Below are 24482 nucleotides of genomic sequence, written 5' to 3' on the forward strand. Positions count from 1 at the left end.
AGTTGTTGATTTTATAGTAGACAGTGGAGCTTCTGTAAATATTATTGAAAAAAATCAATGGAATGAACTTAAAAGAAACAAAATAAAATGCACGTCTGAGAAGACACAGAAGAAGTTGTACTCGTACGGAGCTAAGAAACCATTATCACTCCTGGGAAAGTTCACGACAACTGTCATCTCGCAGGGCGGAGTGAAATTACCTGCAATAGAGATATTCGTGTTAGACGGTGAAGGACCAGCATTATTAGGGAGAGAGACAGCAAGGGAATTAGGATTGCTGAAACTCGATACAGGAGTACATGCGTCTGACAATGTTTTTGAGAACTATCCTGAATGCTTTGATGGTATTGGAAAACTGAAGGATTTCCAGCTGAAATTACATGTGGACAATGATTTTCAGCCTGTAGCTCAAAGAATGTACAGAATGAGTTAGAGAACATGGACATAATAGAGAAAGTGGCCACACCCACTGAATGGGTAAGTACTGTTATTGTTGTACCCAAACCAGATGGGGATATCAGACTGTGTGTCGACATGCGTCGAGCAAATGAGGCAATCGTGCGCGAGAGACACCCTATTCCTACGGTGGACGAGATTTTGTATGACCTCAATGGCTGCAAAGTTTTCAGCAAGTTAGACCTGAAGTATGGGTATCATCAAATTGAGCTTGAGGAGGATTCGCGCAACATAACTACATTTGTGACACACAAGGGACTCTACCGATACAAGCGGTTAATGTTTGGTACCAATTCTGCACCAGAGCAGTATCAGCATGTCATTTCGCGTGTATTTCATGACATTGAGGGTGTACAGAACATTTCTGATGATATTGTAGTCTATGGTCACACCAAACAGGAACACAACGAGCGACTAGAGAAGGTACTCGCGAGGCTTCGAGAAAAGGGCCTGACATTGAACAAACGGAAATGTCAAATTGGACTTAGTGAAATTGAGTTTATGGGTCACGTGATCTCAGGTCAAGGTATTGGACCTACAAAGGAACGAGTTCGTGCGATAGTCAACGCGACACCACCAAAGACGTCATCAGAGGTGAGAAGTTTCCTTGGGCTAGTGAACTTCAGTGGGCGTTATATACCATGCAACTTAGCAACAATTTCTGAACCGATGCGACGGCTCACTAAGAAAGGTGTTGAGTTTGTATGGGAACGCGACCAGCAAGCGAGTTTTGTAAAACTGAAGGAATGCCTCTCCAAGGCAGAGACATTAGGTCATATCTCGTTGAATGCAGACAAAACAACTGTTGTGACAGATGCCAGTAATGTTGGTATTGCTGCGATATTGCTCCAGGAAGATCAGAACGGAAATTCTAAGGTCATTAGCTATATGAGTAGGGCATTATCCGATGTTGAACGGCGATACTCAACGACTGAGAAAGAAGCATTGGCTGTTGTATGGGGGTGCAAGAAATTCAAAATATACCTAGTTGGACTAGACTTTGAAATTGTAACTGACCATAAACCCCTTGAAGTTTGTATGGACCAAAATCAAAACCAAACGCGAGAATTGAACGCTGGGTGATGAAACTCATGCCTTACAGATTTAAAGTGCGATACGAACCTGGTACAGGGAACATTGCAGATGCATTGTCGCGATTAGTGGGTACGCGGAATGTCGGTCAAAGTAAACTGAAAATGGAAACGGAGAATTACATTCGTTTCGTAGCAAGGGAGGCTACTCCGTCAGCTTTGATGACTCATGAGGTGGAGGAGGCCTCAAAGGAAGATGACGAACTGTCTATGGTGAGAGAATGTATGGAATCTCGTAGGTGGGACAAAACGTGCACACCATATTATCCGGTGAGAGATGAACTTAGTAGACTTGGATACCTAGTACTACGTGGAACGCGACTAGTCATTCCGAAATACTTAAGGAACAAATGTATTCAACTTGCTCACCAAGGACACTTGGGCATAGTAGGAACAAAACAACAATTAAGGACCAAGGTATGGTGGCCTCAAATGGACAGAGACGTTGTTAAACATGTAAAATCGTGTCATGGGTGTCAAATAATTACCGGAACGGTACACCCAGAACCGTTAAAACCTACAGAGTTGCCTAACGGACCATTGCAAGACTTCGCCATTGACTTACTGGGACCGCTTCCAACTGGTCATTATGTGTTTGTGGTAGTAGACTACTATAGCCGTTACTACGAGATTGAAATCATGAAAGATACCACAAGTACAAAGATCACAGAAAGTTTGGAGAACATGTTTTGTCGTCATGGGATACCAGTATCTATAACGTCGGATAATGGACCACAGTTTAAGGCTGACCATTTTAAAGACTACATGCGAGAAAATGGAATTATACACCGCCGTGTTACTCCATTGTATCCAGCTGCGAACGGCGAAGTTGAACGCCAAAATCGTTCACTGATGAAACGTATCAAGATCACGCACGCGCAGTCAAAAGACTGGAAGACAGAAATACGGACATATCTATTAGCGTATAGGACAACACCACACAGTACGACCGGAGTATCTCCTGCGGAGTTGATGTACGGGAGGAAATTGAGGACAAAACTGCCTCAAAAAGAACATTTAGGAAAGAGTTTGATCGATGAGGGAGTACGTGACAGAGACGCGCACATGAAATATCGTAACAAGATATATATTGACGCGAAACGTGGTGCTCAAGATTCTGACTTGAAAGTCGGAGAGTCTGTACTGGTGAAACAGAAACAAACAGACAAGTTTAGCACACCATTCTGTCCTACGCCCTACACACTAGTTGAGAAAAACGGAAATAGCTGCACTGTTGTGTCGAATGATGGCGTGTGTTACAAAAGGAACAGCACGTTCATTAAACCATTCCAAACACCAGAGGACAACCTGGACAAGCAGCTGAGTGGAAGTCCATTGGGAGTCATTGAGGACATCCTGGACAAGCAGCCGAGTGGAAGTCCATTGGGAGTCATGGAGGACAACCTGGACGACGTCGATGATGATCCGCCACAAGATATCCAGACAGAGACGTTGTCCAGGCCCAGGAGAGATGTTAAACTTTCCGTGAAGTTTAAAGACTTTGTTATGAAATAACGTGTATATATATAAGTGACATTAACATTTTGTTTAGTATGACAGTGTTAGTGAATATTAGCAAATTGATACTTGTAATTTGTGATTATAGTTTATTTCGTGGACAACATGGATACTACCAAGAGACTTGGCCAAAAGTGTTTTCATTTACGTTTTCAATGAGTTAGTTATCTTAGAAAAAGGGGAATGTAGTGTTCTTGTATACATCATTGTCGAGTTATAAGATTAGAGTAGTGGAGCCTAAATTGTATGACGTAACATGATTCATTGACCTGGGGCACGAGCGCGTCTTCGACAGGGAATCGGGCGGCCATGTTGGCTAATAAATGGTTGATTCAATTCGACGTTTGTGGTTAAATCCGGAACACGACGTAACAATCTCTTCCCTCAATACTCCGTATCCGCAATGTTCGGACAGTGCATGAAGTCTTGTTCCACAAGACCGGAGGCTACCCGGAATCTTTGGAAGCGTTTCTCCCATTTCAGCCATTCTTCTGGCACTTTGAAGTTTAACTTCTCCGGTGGCGTGAACTGATACAAAGCCATGGTCCGCTTTATCTTGTATTCCCGTATTCTAACACCATGTTATATTAGTTATCTCTGTAAATAACAACACACACTAAGACTGTGTTCCGCCATGACCGGTACTGTATTCAGAACGCTCCCGTGACCCTGTGGTCGACGTCATACAAATATGTGTACAGTAACTATATTGTGACAAGCATACTTTCACCTATCCAGCTGTTTGTTTATTTGTACATATGTTATACAGTTTATAATGTTACAATACCTGTTTACTTCCGTGTTTTGATACAATCTCGGTGTCAATAATAAGCTTGTAGCATGGCGTGATTAGAGCGCGTAACATTCAAACATTTAAAAGACAAAGATATAGTATAGGAAAGTTCCGGCGGGAACATAGACGGCGCTACCTTCGGTTTTGGGAGGGTATATAAAGCCGTCTGCTAGCTTGTCAGCAGACTTCGATGACTGACCAGGCAGCAGCACTAAAAAGGTACGGTAATATTCCCTCAGTCTTGCTCTCTTCACATGCATCCCGTAGGTTAGAGCGGTCGTATAGTAAATATTATACGGGCCCTGCTGTAGTGAGCAGACGCTGTAACGCGGCCTGAGGCTGGCTGTGACTGTGAGCAGCGGTGCATTATAGCTGCTGCGTGTGTGTGCGCGCTGGTCGGTGTTATAGGAGTTATGTCCCTTTGAGCGGACAGGCGTACGGCGTAGTAGTCTGGTGGGAGTACTCGGGGATCGAGTACTGGGGTCTGACATAGCCGTAACATTACATGCTCTCTCTTATAATTGACCTTGTATTAATAGATGATATTTAGTGTTGTTTAAGCAGTGAGCAGATATAGGTAGATACGCTTTGCCCTTTGCTCTACATATAGTTAATATCTGTAATTATTGTTAGTCAGTTCTGCTCAGTAAGGGTGTGTGTATATGTTTAAACGAACATTAATGTTCGGTTATTGCAATCAAGAACTGGACTGAGAAATATGACCATATTTGGTAACCACATTCACCAATACGCCATCTACTGTCTGTTTCAATGAAATATGGCTGCCCCCATTGCCTTACGCTTCAAATAATTTACCTGCAAAAACATCTTCGTTTTATATAGTAGTTTTACCGAAAATGTTGAAATATGTTCAGTAGATGTTTTCAAGATGCATACGATTTGAGAAATGCATAACGCTAGCGAAATGTTAAGACTAAATGAACCTGAACTTTGCGAATAACTCCAGGTCAATATATATTTATGTAAACAACTATTGCGCAGGCGCATTCGTCTCCGGATGTTTAGAAAGTTTTGCTCTTCCGTGTTCATTCCAAAACGGCTGACATTAAAGCATAGGTCTGCAAATATGTCCGCGATTTACTTAAATGTGTAATATGTATATTCTAGAATGTTACATCATTATCAACTAGGTGTGTATTTCTATAATTTAGAGAAAGAAATATATCAATAACGGCATACGAGACGATACATTGTATCATACTATAGGTTACTGTACGTGTTAACGGTGTTTGCGAGAAAGAACTGTACATATGTATAGACTTACAATTAGGTGGCATTTGTGGTCAGGGTGACTGGTCATAGCGTTAACGTTGTCATCGATTTCCATATACCAATTTCCTTTGACGAAAATGACCAATAAATCAAATGCAAATGATAATATCTTGTTATGTGCACGGGATTGCTTGTTGTAGGCGATACTTGGAATGTATTTACTGTTGTAAGGGAGGTAACTGCAAGATTACGGAAATCAAAAGTTAAACCAATTTGATTGGGCGATTCTTCCATGACTATGGCAGGGGGTTTACAATCGAAGTGACAGATAACTACGGCAATGTTCAGATGATATCAACAATAACATTTTTGGATACGTGTGGTTGGCAGTTGTCATGTTTAAAATGAACAATTATATAGCTTGTTTTTATTTCGGCAAAGACGAGAATATTTACTGAAACGGACCACACGTGAAGCGGACTTGCAAATACCGAAATGAAGAAAAATGGGGCTTAATCATAATATAAATTGGCATTATTTTCAGAGGATTGACCAAAATATATGTTTTTCAATGCCTAATTGTATCATATGTAAAATATTAGAGGTTTATTTGACCGAATTTTAAATTAATTATTCATTTGCGAATTGTGGCCCGATTGTCGTTATTAGAGTTGAATTACCGAAATGGCCGATAGTGGACCCAAAATCGATATTTTTACGAGAATTTATTTTTCATTTACCTGGAAGTATTTTGAAAAAAATTGCAAAATACCGAATTCACGACCAAATTTTCGATTGTGACGAACTAATGAGACGGTGTTAAGTTCATGTTAAGTCAATCTGTTTAAAATCAGCTGTTACACGGCTACGTTTACTATGCACTACGTCTACTAGGTAAATTTTTTTAAAGACGGAAATCCGGATTATCTAAAAACAAATGCAAAAAGACTTGTGATATTCACTTAATTTGATATTCAGCCGTTAATTGTTATCTGTAGTTTTATAACTTCTTATACATTGTGATTGATACTCTATATAATATTGCTGTGGAACTTGTGTTATTTTTCAAACAAATTCATTTTAATAATTTGTTAATTTAGAATTTTCGTCAAGTCATGATCAAGACTTGAAATTCTCACTACACCATACTTCAAACACGGAGTAATCAATGAATTGATAAACTGAAAATTGAAGTCAAGCAAATGAGTTAATATTTACCTTAAATATTTTTTCAATATACAACAAATGTTCAGATGACTATTTGTGCCATGCTGTTACAAGATTTCAGTTACAATTCTAAAATTGAATTAGTATGTATACGTCAATATATGTTATTCTGTCAATATCCACAAAGCGAGCGTAGTCTACTATATATAGATATAGATATGGAATGATTCACAAATTTGCATACAGTTATGGAATCTTATAACACCCCGAAAAATGTTCACTCCACATAAAGGATGTGATTTGTGCAATTACATTGCTGAACTGTGTGGTTCACTATGATAAGATGATCAACATAGGAAAGGGACAGTAAATAGGGAATGTGTCATCCCATCGAATAGACTGTAACCTTTTTCAGCTTTGAAGTTGAAAATGAAGCTTGAAGTTCTCTTTTCCTGTTTGCTGAATTATTTGATGAAGATAGTCTTTATATGGTTGTTTTTCTTTATCACATTGTGTACAATACTGTAATTCATAATACCAGAAGTATATCTTGTCATATAAAGATTTATTAACATCAAATGATTCCTGAACAAAAGGAGTCAAATTTTTTGTCTGAAGTACCATACATGCTTGAGTACAGTTTCAATAGGATACATTCCTAATCCGGGCCTTGATTAGCAGCTCTGATTTTGGTTTTCAGTACATGTAGTTCTTTATGTGTGTTTCATCATATTAAGTTGAAATATGCTAAACTAACGATGGAACTAGCCTAAATTTAGTGCATATTAGAAGTTGGCATCAATAAGGTCACAGAGTCCTGGCTGTATTATAACTGATGATGCCTTCCCGAAAGAATATTTTATTTTCATCCATCCAAGATAGATCAACAAACTTCCAATTTCAATTAGGACCTTACAGAAAAATGCATGTGTTCAATCATATCAGAACAGCTACAAACATTTCAAATTATTTGGAATTAATTCCTAAACCAATATCAGTAAATTTATCAACTTTAAACTTAGAAGATTACTGATTTTGCATTGCACAATAATGTTCGTTTACAGTACTTCCAGTACTTTGATTTATTATTGCTACCATTCTTGAGCAAGGCATGGTCAGAATATATTTTTGTATATATCGGCACTTTTTGAGCACCCGGTAAGAGCAAATATAAGGGATCCCAAGAAGTAACTTGGGTACGGACCCCCGACACGTTACAATAGTCTGTTTCATAATACAAGTATATACAATAACATTACATGTATGATACAGAAAAAAAATATTTAAAAATATCACTTAACGAATTGCGGGGCGTGAAAAAACTCTCACAGGACACTCATTAGGTGGACCGCAATGTTCAGTCAACCCCGTCAGCTTCCATATATAATTGTATCGCAGTTGCGTTCCGCTCGTTTATTTTTTGACTTATTCCGGAAAATTGTAACATCCGGTTACGTAAGATACCCGTGCTGCTCATTCGGAACACCTCGGCCGATTCTCTACGGTCATCTAACCTCGGATGTATCACGGTATTTGATATGTATAAACGCCGTGCATTTGTGATGCGGTCGCCGTATCACTCATTATGGATGAGTCTCCGCTGTGCATATAGATCTCCAAAATGGCGTCGTTCGAACAGTGTTTAAGTATTTTCTCGATAATTGTCCTTTATTTAAAGAAAACAACATCACTTTGAAGGAGAAACAGATTGAAACGTTGCGAGCATTATACGATGATCATGACTGTGTATCGGTATTACCCACAGGCTACGGCAAAAGTGTGATATTTCAGCTGTTACCGTGGTTTTGTCAGCTGAAAATGGAGAAACGGAAACCAATGAGCGTGATAGTCGTGTCCCCGCTGAATTCCCTAATCCAGGACCAAGTCATTACAATGAGGAAGAAGGGATTTACTGCTTGCAGTTTGAACTTCACTGGTATGTGTCAGTTATATTGTATGCTTTATGTATTGTATGTTTGGATCCCCTCATGTCTGTTATAGATCTGGTCAAAGTATGGAAAGAAATCGTTAACGTTGTAGGTTTAAATTTGTAACACCGGGGAATCGATCATACATCTTTAGATACATTTTACGATGTAAGTAAAAGCACATAATTAAGACAGCCAACCATAAAAAAATTTATAATAGTCATTTAAAACACAAAAACAGGTGCACGTGTGACTGTCATAATTGCTACTACAAATGTTTGAAATACATATCAGCCCTTTCATACACATGATACAGTGATAAGTTATGTCCCTGTGTCCAGTTTAGCCCCTCCCACTGATGGTCTGGCTTTGTTGGTTTGGCTAGCTATGCATCTCTGTAAAGTAGAATGCTTTAATTGTCAATTTCATTCGTATTTAAAAACAACCAAATTTAAAATGTCATGTACCAAAATGCAAGATGAATATTGAATAATACTCTTTCCCGTAACATGTATGGTACCTTTCATTTTTCATTGCTTTGACAATTGTTATCAGCTCACCAGTACTTTTTCCTTTTTCAAACTTACATAACCCAAACCAACTGAAACCACCAGTAGGCATATGCATGACATAACCTATTGTTCTGACTAGTGTGAAATCAGCCTGAATAACCCATCTCCGTTTCACATTTCACAGGTACTCATGGCTCAACTTATACAGATGCGGATTGCGAGAACGATGAGGAACAGGATCATGAATATGTTGAAATTGATGTTCCATTTGAGCAACTGGAGAGAGGAGACTTTTGCATAATTTATTGTCATCCAGAGTCGACTTCTTAGCTAGGTCTCAACTGTACCAAGAGATCATTTGTGCAGTAGTCATAGATGAAGTCCATATGGTTTCAGAATGGTATGTATAAATACACATTTGCAAAAAAAAAATTAAATCAGCATTAAGGGCAATGTTGCAAAATAAAATGAGGTAGAATTCATATTTTAGAGTATAATCAGTCCTTATTGAAAAAGAAATCAAGTTGCAATACCAGTCTTTGCCTTCAACAATATATTTTTAAGAAAATGGTAAATTTTGATAATTTGTATTATAATTAAAATTGTTATAATTTCATTGGTGTTGGATTGAATTAAAACTTTGCAGGGTTATTGATATCATCACATTAATGAATATCTAATCATAGCCCGTTTTTGGGAAATTTATCGACAAAGCATGCGCAGGAAAGAGGTGACAAACAATTACGAATTAATCTTGTTCTATATTTGTTAATGTCAACCGCAATTAATCTTTTTTTTCCTTTTTTTTTTGAAGGGGAGAAGAATTCCGTCCTGCATTCCAGAAGCTTGGGGAGTTAATGTGCATTCTAGAGAAAGCTTTGCATTTAATTCTCACAGCAACTGCTACACCGAAATCAATTGCAAGTCTATCTAAACAGCTGAATTTGAAAAATCCACCTGTTATCAGTGAGAATGTGGACCGTCCAAAGATATTTATAGACATTAGAACCAGATTGCCAAACTCTCATAAATTTGACAAATTTGATGACTTGATACAACCAGTGGCAACAGAATTGCTGGAAAAAGGAGTTCATTTTCCAGTAACCATAATGTATGTGGAAAGTTTGGAAGCATTGTCCTATTTTTATCAGTTTCTTTCGTGTAAACTTAAGGGTGCCAGCTATGATGGTGAGGAAATTCCACAGAATAGAATATATGCCCAATACCACAAAGATTATGCAGAGTCCATGAAGAAAATCACTATTCAAGAACTGACTAAAGAAACCCCTAAAGTCAGATTAGTTTTGGCAACTGTTGCACTGGGAATGGGGCTTAATGCTCCATGTGTTTCACGTATCATTCATTGCAGGCCCCCAACAACCCTGGAGAAATACCTACAAGAAATCGGTCGTGCTGGACGCGTTGGACAACCGTCAGTGGCAATTCTTTACTACAACAAAAATTATATTGCAAAAAACAGAATCGGTATGACGGAAGAAATGAGAAAGTTTTGTGAAGTGAAACATGTTATAGAATTATTCTTGTGAATTACTTTGGATTTGAAAGTGTTGTTTTTTCAGGACCAAAGGAACATTTTTGCCCCATTTGTGGCAGAAAATGACTCGTCGTTACTGACTGTATATATGATTTCTCACGTCAAGTGTAATTTTAAGCAACTCGCTGCATCTAGTGACATACACATCATTCTTGTGGATTCTGTTGCTGTATAAAGTAGATTCTTAAGACAATTGTTCACAGGGATTATATTTAATGCCAGGTATAGTGACACTCTCACTATGTCATGATCACTTTTGCAGAGATTATTTCCTGTGAGAAACCATTCAATAACACTGTCACAATAACACCAGTTTCATTTGTTTGATCTGATGGATATAAACTGCCCGATCACCAATTGTTAGATCTGGAATCACTGAATTTTGTTTGTGGTCAAGATACTTCAGTTATTACACATTTCAATTTAAATTCACTTTAGATTCTTTTACTCTGTACAGTAGACATACCAAACAAATACCTGAATATCTTTTATGGGCAGGAAACATTGTTTATTCACCCCAATAGAGCTGAATTTACACATTGTTTGGAATGAACTTATTTTCATAAAATGATAATGTTTCAGTTGTGGCTAAACTTTTTTACTCAAATTTGGCTAAAGTTTTAACTTGGGGGCACCGGTAGGGGACATGTATTGGTCTAGCAATACTCACAGAATGCTTGTTTTATTTAGCTTGGTATTTACCCATGTATGACTAATTATTATGTAAAATCATTCTGTCATATTTATGTTTTGACATCTTGCAATTGCATGTCCTTTGAAAAGGGCAAGAATACAGAATCACTGGCAATCTGAAAATGGTGTTTGTTTTTTTTTTTGTTTTTAAATAATTGATTATTAAAATTTATAATCAATCATTAACCTTTGTAATTGATTTAAAACAATTTTGAAACAATTTATATTAACTTATATTAAACACGCTTGTTGGCCTGGATGGAAGCGCACGAAAGGTCTTGCTGTGGGAGGAAACCATTATAGTACCTGAAGAAAACCCATGTGGTCGGACAGGTGACCTCATACCTTTCCACATCCGATAGGGGGAATCGAACCCCGGCCGCCTAGGTGAAAGGCAAGTGCATGTGTTACCAATGTGCCACCTGAACACCCCCCATTGGTTCAGCAGGATTAACTTATTGATTATAATCAATAATCATACCAACACTAATGATTGGTGAAACTCGCAGTGTGATATATATGGCTAACAACAATACAAAAGAATATGTGGACAGGAGACTCTTGTCTACTACCTGATACAGACGACTCAATTGCACCAATGCAACATCGTTACACAAAAGTTATTATAACTTAATAAGGAAAAATCAGACTATAGTTAAAATCTTTGTCACTTATTTATTGCTAATGAGTCCACATATGACAATTTATTTGATTACTGTGTATATAGTATCATTGGTGGCATTTGATAATGATTTCCTAGATCAACAGTATTCAGGCAGTTACATAATGCAAACAGTTGATATTTTGAACAATTAATTACTTTGAATTAATTGAATGATAATGAAATCCCTGTGAATATTTAGGATTCTTCATTGTCAAGCTATATGGAGCTATATATATGTGTGTATATATATACAGTTGTCGTGTTGAATTTATATTTCTAAACTATATATAGTTATATATAGCAGACATTTAACAAGGATCTACTTAAAATACATTTACATCTATATGAATTAAAATATTGCAATTAAAACAATTTATTATCAGAAAAGTTAAGTACATGTATTGAAATAGATACATTGAACAAGCTAAAGCGATGACTCTCAGATTCTCACTTGCTGGTACCTGTATATACATCTTACTTGGCATCAGATTGCACAAGATATATCAAGGAACTTTAAACTAGCAGGGATTCGACTGCGTCTGATACAAAAAGTAGTTTCTGTTGAAATTGGGGCATACGATGAAGTCAATTGTATTTATTTAATTGAACAAGTAATGAGGTGAGTATTTATATATATATTGATCAACATTTTCAAAGACAGAAACTATATACAGCTCCAAATATACTTTTTGAATAAAAACAACAAGATGCACATGGGCCTTAATGGTCACCTGAGGTGTTAAATGTCTTTGATTTTAGCATATTTAACCCCTATGACCTACAAATGAAGGTCAAGGTCGTTCATTTAAACAAATTTTGTAACACTACATCCTAGCATGCATTAGGGCCATCTGGACAACTTTGTTATTGAGAAGTTGTTCACACTTTCACAATGTGCCACACCACATTCATTACATCAAGAATTGAAACCGGAAGTCAGCAGTACTACTATAATATTAGTGTTACCAAAAATGAAACCTAGTGTGGCAGATCATATCATCCATCTTGCTATATATCAAGCTAGTCAATCGATATATATACTGTAATTCACACACACACACACATATATATATATATGTCCAGTATGTAAACAAGATATATGGTAGAATACATAAAAGTGTTTCTTAGGGTCACACATAAGTAATGTGGATTCAACCAAATGTATATTATACATGTCATGTATTAATATTTATACCTTACAGGGTATTTGGTTCCCACCTACATCAATCAGGTGTTACAATAGTATATTTTTATACCGGTAATATATTCTCTTCACAGGCCTATGCTATACATTGATACAAAATACAGTTTGGTCATCTGTATGTGAAATGATCATTAATATGACACTATATGTACTATATGAATTTCAGCATATGCCGAGATTTATACAGAAACTAAATTACCTGGTTGGCGGGTAGATCCTCACCTACACCGAGTTCTTAGTAAATCACCAATATATATGCACACAGAAGCACAAATACATAAGACTAGTCATCTATATATACACATGTAAATGTGTTTTGATATATCAAGAATGTAACCTGTATGGGTGACGAGTGTGTCGCACGTACAACTGTTTTTTTTTGTTTTTTTTTATAGTATTCTCGCATACTTTTGTACCCACCTATAGGTTATATGTGGATATGTGCATTATTTGCAGATTACAATCTGGGTGTTGGGTATTTCCCACCTACACCATAGATATCCACTATAAACTGGCATATAAAAACATGTAAAAGTAAATTTAAAATATATACATGTAATAGGTACTAATACAATTGATTACAATCATGTAGACATCTCATAATTGTTGTGAAGGTAAGTAATTAATGAAACAATAGTTGCACTAGTACTGTTACACTGATCATGATGTATATTGGAAGGTATGCGGTTATAGTGAGTAAGCAATATGGTTGTAAGGGTGGCGGGTAGACCCACCTACACCTATCATAGTTTACTTATAAGTCACAGTCTTCCCTTGAACTCACACCTTCCATTCAAGAACTGACTAAAGAAACCCCTAAACATTCTCTTCACATATACAGATGTACAACTTATCAAACTTCATTGTCAGAGTTGTCATCAGCAGGAATAGAAATTCCTTTTCTCAGTCTTTCAACTTTCTTTTAGATAGTTTTCTTTTGTAGCCTTGGACTTTATCAAACAGTGAGCCCTCCGGTTTTCTTGTAGTCAAAGCATGCACGTCGTATTGGGCAAAACACTTTTCACGGGTGTTGTATCCATGGACGCAGCCATGTTTACCCCTCCCCCTCCCGGCACCCGGGAACTTGAAAGTAGTTCCAATATGGCGACGACCGTGATACATCCGAGGTTAGATGACCGTAGAGAATCGGCCGAGGTGTTCCGAATGCCGTGCTGCTGTGTCCGGGTGTAAGCAGGGTAAGTGGTGTTTACTTTTAATCTGTGAAATTAATTAGATAACCGTCGCCCATCCTTTCCTAAATTTCATATTAATTTGTCAGCTTGATATTATTTGCCACTATCGTACACATATTTTTATTTTCACGTGAAGTATTTTGATGTATTTTCGATGTATAGAACTTTGTTTAATCTGAGTCTCGTGACTTAGCCATGCTCAAGCAGAGGGCAGGTAACTCGTATCAATATCTTAGAAACGCTTTAAAACACGTACCCCAATTATAGGGTTTAGTATCTGGAGGATTTAACTGTCTTTATCATTCTGTACAAACGCATAAATTACTTAAAAATATCCATAAGGAATCCTATTGATTTAATACGGAAGCCAGTTGGGGTCACAGCGAAAAAATATATTATGTCGTAATAACGACATAGTATCTCGTAATAACGACTTAGCTATGTCGTAATAACGACATAGTATCTCGTATTAACTACTTAGTATCTCGTAATAACGACTTAGCTATGTCGTAAACGACTTAGTATCTCCAGAGACCTATATACTAGGGATTCGCAACAAGCTCTTTGGCTTAACAAACGTCACCGCCGAGCGGAAGTTCGGGTAATTTATCCCATAGTGCATTGCTGCTCCTACTGTTAAGACGCCATATTGAAGGTACGCCTGAAACACGGTCAGCTTTATGACAGCTCATAGAAGACTATTGTCCGATAACAAATCACGGGAATCAAACGTAAGTGCAATTATTTTTATGTAAACTGGTGTTTCAAACGTATTCCGTCGTACTTTATGTTCGGAAGACTGCACATGTGACCGTTATTTTCACGGCGATTACCACGCTGGTTAGCTTATGTCTGGTGTTATAAGACGATGCTACATGGTTTCAGTTTATATAATTAACTCCTTTTTTATTTATTGACCAATTTCAAAAAGGTTTTCAAATAATTGTTGCTCGATAGCTACTGTATCGCGTTTAGTCAAATTTGTTGTGTAATTCATTGTGAATATTTAGTTATTGCCCAGTGAAAATAACTAAACAAAACAAATTATGGTTATACTGTGAATGGCTGGTGTTAAGGACAGTGCTACATGGTTCCAGTTTATATTATTAACTCCTTTTTTATTTATTGACCAATTTCAAAATGGTTTTCAAATAATTGTTGCTCGATAGTTACTGTATCGCGTTTAGTCAAATTTGTTGTGTAATTTATTGTGAATATTTAGTTAAATGTGGAAATGAGAAACAAACTTTGAAGGTTTTTTTCTTTTGATTTTAAGGCAACATACTTCAGAAAAAATTCCTGACCTGTATCATACTAATACAAAAAATGGTAGAGCGAACATGCTCAAATTTAGACCCGACTTTGACAAATTAAAGCTACTCTTTTTGTAAAATTATTCATGTTTTTTTTGTTTTTTGTTATTATTAACCATACAGATGATTAATTACTTAATAGTTATGTCTAAATGTTTGGTCCAAGATTTGGAGAATTGCATGGCTCTATAGATACTGAAATTAACACCTGAAATCAATATCAGGCCTTAATTGAGCATATAAATGAACATATAGAAAAACATGCAGTAAACCTTCCATTGCAGCAGAAAATCTTGTAATAATCTTGTAATAAAAATAAATATATGCATCGAGGACATTATGAAATACAAACCTAGAACAGCTTGATAGCTGATACTCTACCAGGCAGGTGGACAATTTGTGATGAAAAGAAATTGCACAGGGCACTTCAACCACTACAGTATCGTAAAGCGTTTTTTTGATAAAAATTTTACGGTTGATGAAGTGTTTCCCTCTGGCTCTTCGTGCCTCAGTGTTTATTTAGATGAATAAATGTTTAATGCTCTTTAATTTTAATTACTGACATATTACTTTATATATATGTATATATACATATAAAAAATGAACAATTTATTATAAAAAATTAATAATTTATTATAAAAAATAAACAATTATAAAAAAAAATTATTCTAACAAACTACTCTAAACAGACAGCAATGTATTATCATGTCTTCTGACTACAAAACAATAACATGTGATCAAAAGATTAAAAACTGACAGATTTATTAGGTTTACTTTCAGATATAAAGGTGATGCAAACTATTTCATTTTTGTAATTTTTGTTGATTTATAAAATTTATAATTAATCTTAACTATTTTACAATATTAATGTACTTTATTTTAAATTCTTAAAATCTTAAAACAAAAACAAGCATAATAATCAACAGCTATTGATCAGTTACAAATCTACATTATGGTCAAATGTCAACCATGAGTGACTAGTTAAAGAGAGTATATATTTGACTGAGTCATGGACCTTTGCTTTGATGTTTTAAGGTCGTCAGGAAAATCTAGGGTTTCAAGCTAAGGTGCAGTGGAGAGGAAATAAAAACTTTTTTTCATCTAACTTCATTTTGTTTAGACTGATATCATGAGTCCCTAAGGGTGATAGAGCTACATGTAGGCCTATATACTTGTATGATGTCACTATGCCAACCACTTAGAGGGGACACAAGCACATGCATGCATGACTCATAAGTGTCATTTCCTACACAAAGGGCCTGGATTTTTATAAAGCACTTTTCGTTTTTGAAGTTTGATAAACATAGATGATGATGATGATGATGATGATGATGATGACGATGATGATGATGAAACATACACACCACCAAGTACTCACAGCACAGGGATGTCTAGTCTTATAGTATCAAAACAAGTCTAAGATACATGTACAATATATATGCATATATCATTTTTTTCGGCATAGCCGTATAATATTATTCTTTTGGCCCCAGATATGACGTGACAGGTGGCGTTACTGGTCAAGATGAAGTACATGTATAGGCAAGATGAAGTACATGTATGTGATAGGTCAAGTGTAGCAGTAAATGCAAAATACAGCTAGAGATGCAGTTAGAAACGAAACAAAATTAAGATTGAATGCAAGGTGAATAAACGGATGTATCTTTTCAAATGACATATTAATAGAATTATATTCCTGATTCAAATGCACTGTGCAGTCTTAATTATTATCACCAAAAATGATTCAAACTGATATAATTTTGTTATCCGTGCTGAAATGCATCATTTCGTTAATTTATTTCACCAGCAGTTTTACATTATAACCACCAGCATTAATACTTACTCCAATAATATTTAGAGGTTTACACGACAGGAAACTTTTGACAGGCTGTCATGTAACAATATCCACCAATGTAATCAGGTGGAATAAGACCTCATATACGTATAGGAGTACATTAATACTATGCTATTTCTTGTTATAATAAAAGATTACATTAGCCCGAGTTTCCTCTGGCCATGAAATCATGTCTGGTGTAGACATGGTGTCAGGGCCAGAGGAAACTCGGGCTAACTAGACATATATGTCTCCGTGATCTGATCACAGGCTGATCACAGGGACTTGAAAAAAATAAGACCTCATATACGTATAGGAGTCACTGTAGGTTATGAGTCTGAGGGTAAGCAGGCATATCAAGTTTGAACGATATAAGTGACGTGGCCCTGTTTCTGAATCGATTATTTTCTTCATCCAATAACTGTATGCTAATTAATCATCACCGAAATATAAACTTTATTTCATCTAATCCTAACGTAATTACATTTATACGAGGGGGGGGGGGGTACTGTAGGCCTACCAGTGTTGTTCATGGCGACTCATTTAGGGCCCATCAGGTCCGAACCCTTTTGTATTTTTCCGTTCAGTACTAATAATTCGTCAGCGCCTCTGTCTTCCATCACATACCTTATATCAACACCATATACTTCAATCGTCTACCGACAGTCCGACATATTATCGAGCTCGTAGGCCCCTGTGTGTTGTTGTTGTTTCACACCAGCAACTTTCTCTTTCATCTTTGGCGCCGGGGCGTCTGCACGTCAGAGGGGCGAGTACAAAACCCGGAATGCACTCAGGCGTGAAGAGATTTTTGTTGATTTATTGTGTTTATTAGGTCATAATTCCGTTATTACTGAATGGATTTTTGTTCGGATACCAGACGTAAACGGGTTGATTTATCCCCTTTAAAATGATATAAGTTATATATAACAGTATCAAAAATTAGATGTGAAAGTGGTGGCCGGAATGAACCCATATGGAATAAAAATGTCGATATTTACAACTGTTTTCGTTATAATAAATACCCATATCTCAAATATTACTGAACAAATTTTTGTTCGGGAACCACACAAAAACGGAGAATTTAGTACTCTTTCACATGATATAAACTGTTTGAATACATGTTCGATATTACTTTCAAAAGTGGTGGCCGGAATGAATTGATGTGGTGTGAAAAAATAGCAAAATCGTCAAAGTTACATGTAAATTTCCATCTTTATTGGTCCATATCTCTTTCATTACTTAACCGATTTCTGTTCGAGACACACTCTAGACAAGATAATTTTATAGGCTTTAAGCTGATATAACTTTTATTAATATTCATTACAAATTCGGTGCAAAAGTGGTGGCCGGAATGAACCTAGGTGAAATTCACGGACGCCATTTTACAAGTATGTCCAAGCCGATAGCACACTACGTATATACTAAAACAACAAATAGGCCTACACGGTACACCGGTCCCCATGACCAGGTAACTGGCGGCTCGTTCACACCTTGATGAATATAATTAATCTTTAGATGAGCTTACGCTGGCCGACGACTGTTAACTAGGAAGCCAATTATATACTACTTATAAGATAATCCAGTCCAGCTTATGGATTAAGAGAAGACAGTGGCGTAGGAAGCGGGGGGGGGGGGGGGGGGGGGGGCAATTGCCCCCCACTTTTTACAGTGGGGGGGGGGCAAACATATCTTTTTGCCCCCCCACTTTTTGACATCGAAAATCTAAAAAAGGGGGAAAAACACGAATTTATATATTCATTTCGATAAATATCTGTATATTTTCGAACCGATAATGTTTTCTTGAAGGCAACGATAAAAACTTTATCTTGTACATCCGGAGCATTCCGACTTTTATACTAGTATATCAATCCTCAGACCTGTGTGTCGGTCGTCTGCACTAGCCTGGTAAGTCAATATTTATATCTTAATACGAAATTTTGCTTAACTTCATCACATAGATTCAATAAGTTGATGATAATTTGTGAAGTTAATTGAGTTCATAATGAGAACAAGACAGAAACACAACATGAATAAGAATGCGCGATTTAACGTGGATCGAGTGATACTATTTACCAACAGGTACGAGGAAATACAAAAAAAAAATCAGCTCGCGTCTACGGCGCTCGCTTTATCACTAAATTACTGCCCCCCCCCCCTTTCGATTGCAGATCCGCAGGGGGGCTTTGCCACCCTGGTACCCGCTTGGCGGCCCCCAGACCTCTCGCAAAAAGGGGAAAAAAATCGGCTCGCGCCTACGGCTGTCGCATGATCACTTAATTACTGGACCCCCCTTTCGAAAACTCCTGGATCCGCACCTGATCCCGAATTATTGGAAATGTGCTATATTTCATTTTCCGCGGAGGGCTTAGACCCCCTTGAACCCCCTATCAGGGCGCTGCACAGGACCCGCTGGGCGGCCCCTCAGACCCCTCGTTAAAAAAAAAATCGCCTCGCGCCTACGGCGCTCGCATTATTACTAAATTACTGGACCCCCCGCCCTTTCGAAAATCCTGGCCGGACCTGGCCCTGGTGATTCATGTTTTGCCATAAATGATATATCCTGATTTGCGTAAATAACTTATTTTGTACTACATAAATTATCAAAATTATCATGGGATGTTGAAATGATAATTATTGGCTAATTTTGCGGAGATGGCATACGATTTGTTTAGTGCGTAAAATTTAAGGTTAAAAAAAATTTTGCCCCCCCACTTTTTGACGACTTCCTACGCCACTGGAAGATGTAACTGATCGGTTATCACATATAATTGGTTTTTAATTGATTTGTTTGTGACTTTTGTAAGTGGCCAATGAAATGGTTCATTTCTATGATTCTCAAGATAATGATACAATAATGGTAGATAGTACGCCACCTAAAACGCCAAAATCTACGAAAAAACTAGGTCCATCAAAAACTCCTATTCAACAAATAAAGACTCCTACAAATCAATCTATTAAAAAGGAAACCTTAAGTCCTGTAAAAAAGGAAACCACGTGTTCAGTTAGAAGATTCTGATACATGTAATATTAGCGAAGATAATGTACAACTTGTTAAAAAACGTAAAGTCGCTGATAGCACAGAGTCGCTACAAAACCCATGGGTAAATAACTTAAATGAAAGCCATAAACTTAAAATTTCCAATAAAGAATGGATTTGTTCTGATATTATAAATGAAGTACAATCAATAATGTCTAAACAATTTCCTGGTTTGAATGGTTTTCAGTTGACAAACTTAGCTCCAGGATATGATTCAAATAAATGCAAATGGAAAAACCAAATAGCTTTTCAATCTGTAGTTTCACCTTCTGTTCAAATTCACCATAATGGAAGAGACCACTGGGTTACAAGTTTTCAAACAAGTAATGGGGATATATCCGTTCTAGACAGTTTAGTATCAAAAGAAAATCATACAGTTAACACTCCGTCAATCGAACTTCAGCTTTGTAGTATTTACGGTAATAATAAAAGTAGTATCCCAGTCAAAATTTTAGATGTACAGGATCAAAATAATGGCTACGATTGTGGGCTTTTTGCAATAGCTAATATGGTAGAATTTTGTTTTAAAGGTAATTCATTCAAACAAAAAACTAATTTCATTGAAAATCAAATGTGGGATCACTTAATTTGGTGTTTAGAGTGTGTCCCGAACAGAAATCGGTTAAGTAATGAAAGAGATATGGACCAATAAAGATGGAAATTTACATGTAACTTTGACGATTTTGCTATTTTTTCACACCACATCAATTCATTCCGGCCACCACTTTTGAAAGTAATATCGAACATGTATTCAAACAGTTTATATCATGTGAAAGAGTACTAAATTCTCCGTTTTTGTGTGGTTCCCAAACAAAAATCTGTTCAGTAATATTTGAGATATGGGTATTTATTATAACGAAAACAGTTGTAAATATCGACATTTTTATTCCATATGGGTTCATTCCGGCCACCACTTTCACTTCTAATTTTTGATACTGTTAAATATAACTTATATCATTTTAAAGGGGATAACACTAGGGATTAGAAAAGTGGAAATTCGCTCGCCAAAGTGGAAATTCCTACCACTTTTGGCTTAACCTACCAGAGGTTTTTAGTAGTTTCCACTGTATTTTTTATATTTCCGCAAAATGTTTCCTATTACCACTGCTTTAATAGTCTTTCCACGGATTTATCACTCTTACCACTAGCTGTTTATTCTTTCCATTACAATTTAGTAATTACCACTAATTATATATAATTTGGTTTAATTGGTAAAAGTAGACCGCTAGTAACTATAAATCGTTCATCTGTTTCAGAATACTTGCCGATGGCCTCGTCACGGCTGAGCGCGTTCACCTGTGTGTCAAACGTGCCCCGTGACGATGGCAAGTAAAGGCTTCATACAGTGAACGCGCTGTAAGTTTAGCTGAACCATAGCTCTTGACGACCATGGAATTATTAAATGTATATGAACCAACTGATTTATGGTTGTTTTGTTTTCATTTCCATCCACTATTTTTACAGTTGAAATCAAAATCCTTTGATGATACAGCGCTGCGTACATATCTGACGGTAGGTATCTAGATGTGCTGCTAAGTGAATCAAAATTACCATGTAAAACCATATGACTATCTTCTGAGAGATGTATTTACCGAAATTATTAAAATGTCCCACACAAAGTTGTATTACGGTGTTTGTTTTCACTTCCAACGGAGAGATCTCGACATATGTGTCTGTGTGTTGATAGCAGATCGAGAGCACCAACACTGTTACGTAGGTGTGACACGTGGGAACACACTAAGTTTAGCTGAGCCATAGCTCTTGACGACCATGGAATTATTAAATGTATATGAACCAACTGATTTATGGTTGTTTTGTTTTCATTTCCATCCACTATTTTTACAGTTGAAATCAAAATCCTTTGATGTACAGCCGGGGACGTCGTCCCCGATTCAGCGCTGCGTTTGCTGTGGGTACATATCGGTAGGTATCTAGATGTGCTGCTAAGTGAATTAAAATCACCTTGTAAAACCGTATGATTATCTTCTGAGAGATGTATTTACCGGAATTATTAAAATGTCCCACACAAAGTTTTATTACGGTTTTTGTTTTCACTTACAACGGAGAAATCTCGGCATATGTGTCTGTGTATTGATAGCAGATCGAGAGCACCAAAACTGTTACGTAGGTGTGACACGTGAATCTCGGCCGAGTTGTGTGCGCTAGACTTTATATTTTGCTGAAACTGTAATAGATTCTACTGGATTATTCGATTTTAAACGACAATACATTGTAGATATCATTTTACTGTTTTGCATGACTTCTGCATGTACGGACTATCCGCGTTGTCTTGGATGACCTTTCACCTTCAATAGATGGCGCTGTGATTGGGAACGTTTGTGTGCTTTTTTCTCGAGTTATATTTTGTGAAATAGTGCGGTAGCGCGATATTGTATTGAAATTTGTTTGGTACAACAATCAGACTACTACATTAACGGTATTGTAAAGAATTCCATGATAAAAGTGAACTAAATTCTACGTCCCGGATTGAGGTAAATGTGGTTAGCAGTAACTACAGATTGGTACTTTTATTGTAAGTTAGTCTACATCATCCTCTCGGATACAATGAAGTGTACGGGTAATAGGATTATCTGCGACGGACATGCAATCCAATGATTATTGATAGTTTCTTATTATTATTTTGAATGAAATATGCCACCGGGGAAAAAAAGGTATGGTTGATAATCAGAAGTGTCATAGATTTTACTTCAGGAACTGGAAATTGGATGACGACGGGTCCATAGTTTCATTTTATTTTGGTATGTCCATTATATACAGATCTGAGGGTAAAATATATAAAGCAATGTTACTACAAAAGACCACCGGTTTTATTAATTAATCCAACTCTTATCTGTTAATAATGTTAGAGAGTTGTCAAAAGGTAAATATCTCTACTTGGCTAGCAAAAGACAAAATTGATTAGTGTTGATTATATATCGAACAATTTTCATGTACATGTATGCAACACTCTCCTGTTCACCTCAGTATTTGTTTAATGTTATATATCTTGTATACCTGAAGGCCTTGGGGCTTTTGGTAAATAAAAAAACGGGACGGCACCATCCGCATTCATAAAGACAATTGTTTTATAGATCATTCGATTGGGAATTTTAACTGGTCGGATTGGGAAAAATATCCAATTTTACCATGGGAAATGGGGCCAAAATTCTACCCCAAATCGGCCCCCAAAAACATGTTAGTGTGTTACTGTCGTGGGAGGGCGATCAGGGCTAAGAAGATCAACAAGATGTAGTATAGAAATATATTTTGTGCATAATAAAAAAAAATAAAAGGAGTGAGAGAAAAAAAATTGTGTAAACAGTTTAATTTCTGTTGGTGTATGTGTTGATATGTGTTCCTATGGTTGTCCGTTTACTGCCCCGGGTCTAAGCAACCGGTTACACTGGACAGACAGTAAAGGATGTCACTGTTCCCACGAGGTACAGTATACAGTATTTGTAAGGTTTTGTCGGAAGCTTTGACCGTCCGGGGAGTCTCTATGGTGTGTGCTACTTCATGTATTGTCCAATAGTGTACATGCACACACAGTGATAGAGATTGAAAAACCAAAAATACAACAAAAAAAAAAAAAAAAACAATATTCACAAGATGTTATGTCAGATATAGATTAATTTGCAAAAGAAGTTGCCAAAATTCAGGTTTTGTAATAAGTATGCGTTAATAGGTATCAAGATTCTAGTTAAAATATCTTCATTAAGAGAAAAACACTTTCCCTTTCGACTTTTATGCTAAGTTATCGTGTGAATAAAATCAATAGATCCCATTTTGCCACTATTTTCAATCAGGGTACAGTGGACCCGCGATAATCCGGACGCCGATAGTCTGGAAAACTCACAGTCCGGACGGAATAGCACGGGAACGGATTTCCGTAACGTTATTTGTACTCACCAGTCTGGAAATTCGGATTCCGTTTCCGGAACCCTACTTTGGGAATGGAACGTACTTTTCATTAGTAAATTCACCCAGTAATCCGGACGATGCCCGGTTAAGTCAACCGTGTCGACAGCTGTACAGACTATCGCTTGACACTGTGCGTAGTCATAGCGACCGCTGCCAGGTCATAGCCCCGGGTGTTTACCTGTGTGACAATGTTAGCTTCTTTACCGGGTCTTTTATTTCAGGTTTTTAACTTACGTAAGAATCATAAAATCATGGACTGATCGTAAGTAAACTAATGTAAACAAAATCAACAACAACAAAACGAAAAAAAAACACGGACTGATTCGGTGACATTACATCAGAGACGCCATATAGGAAAATATAGAAA

General features: G+C 36.9%; 2 protein-coding genes across 2 annotated transcripts; both read left to right on the top strand.

The window, feature by feature from the left end:
• Window positions 1-1547: 1547 nt before the first annotated feature.
• Window positions 1548-3062, top strand: LOC117326597 (uncharacterized protein K02A2.6-like). Its single transcript, XM_033883355.1, has one exon. The coding sequence runs from the start codon at window positions 1548-1550 to the stop codon at window positions 3060-3062; it is 1515 nt and encodes a 504-aa protein (XP_033739246.1).
• A 4679-nt stretch (window positions 3063-7741) lies between these two features.
• On the top strand, window positions 7742-11069 carry LOC117326308 (ATP-dependent DNA helicase Q-like 3). The gene is made up of 3 exons (XM_033882996.1): window positions 7742-8194; window positions 8883-9098; window positions 9513-11069. The coding sequence occupies exons 2-3, from the start codon at window positions 9085-9087 to the stop codon at window positions 10243-10245; spliced, it is 747 nt and encodes a 248-aa protein (XP_033738887.1). The 5' UTR covers window positions 7742-8194; window positions 8883-9084; the 3' UTR covers window positions 10246-11069.
• Window positions 11070-24482: the final 13413 nt, after the last annotated feature.

The sequence above is a fragment of the Pecten maximus genome, chromosome 4, assembly GCF_902652985.1.
Source record: "Pecten maximus chromosome 4, xPecMax1.1, whole genome shotgun sequence".
NCBI lineage: Eukaryota > Metazoa > Mollusca > Bivalvia > Pectinida > Pectinidae > Pecten > Pecten maximus.

Excerpts from the sequence above, each read along its gene's own strand:
- LOC117326597 (XM_033883355.1), top strand. The coding sequence starts at position 1,548 with ATGCCTTACAGATTTAAAGTGCGATACGAACCTGGTACAGGGAACATT.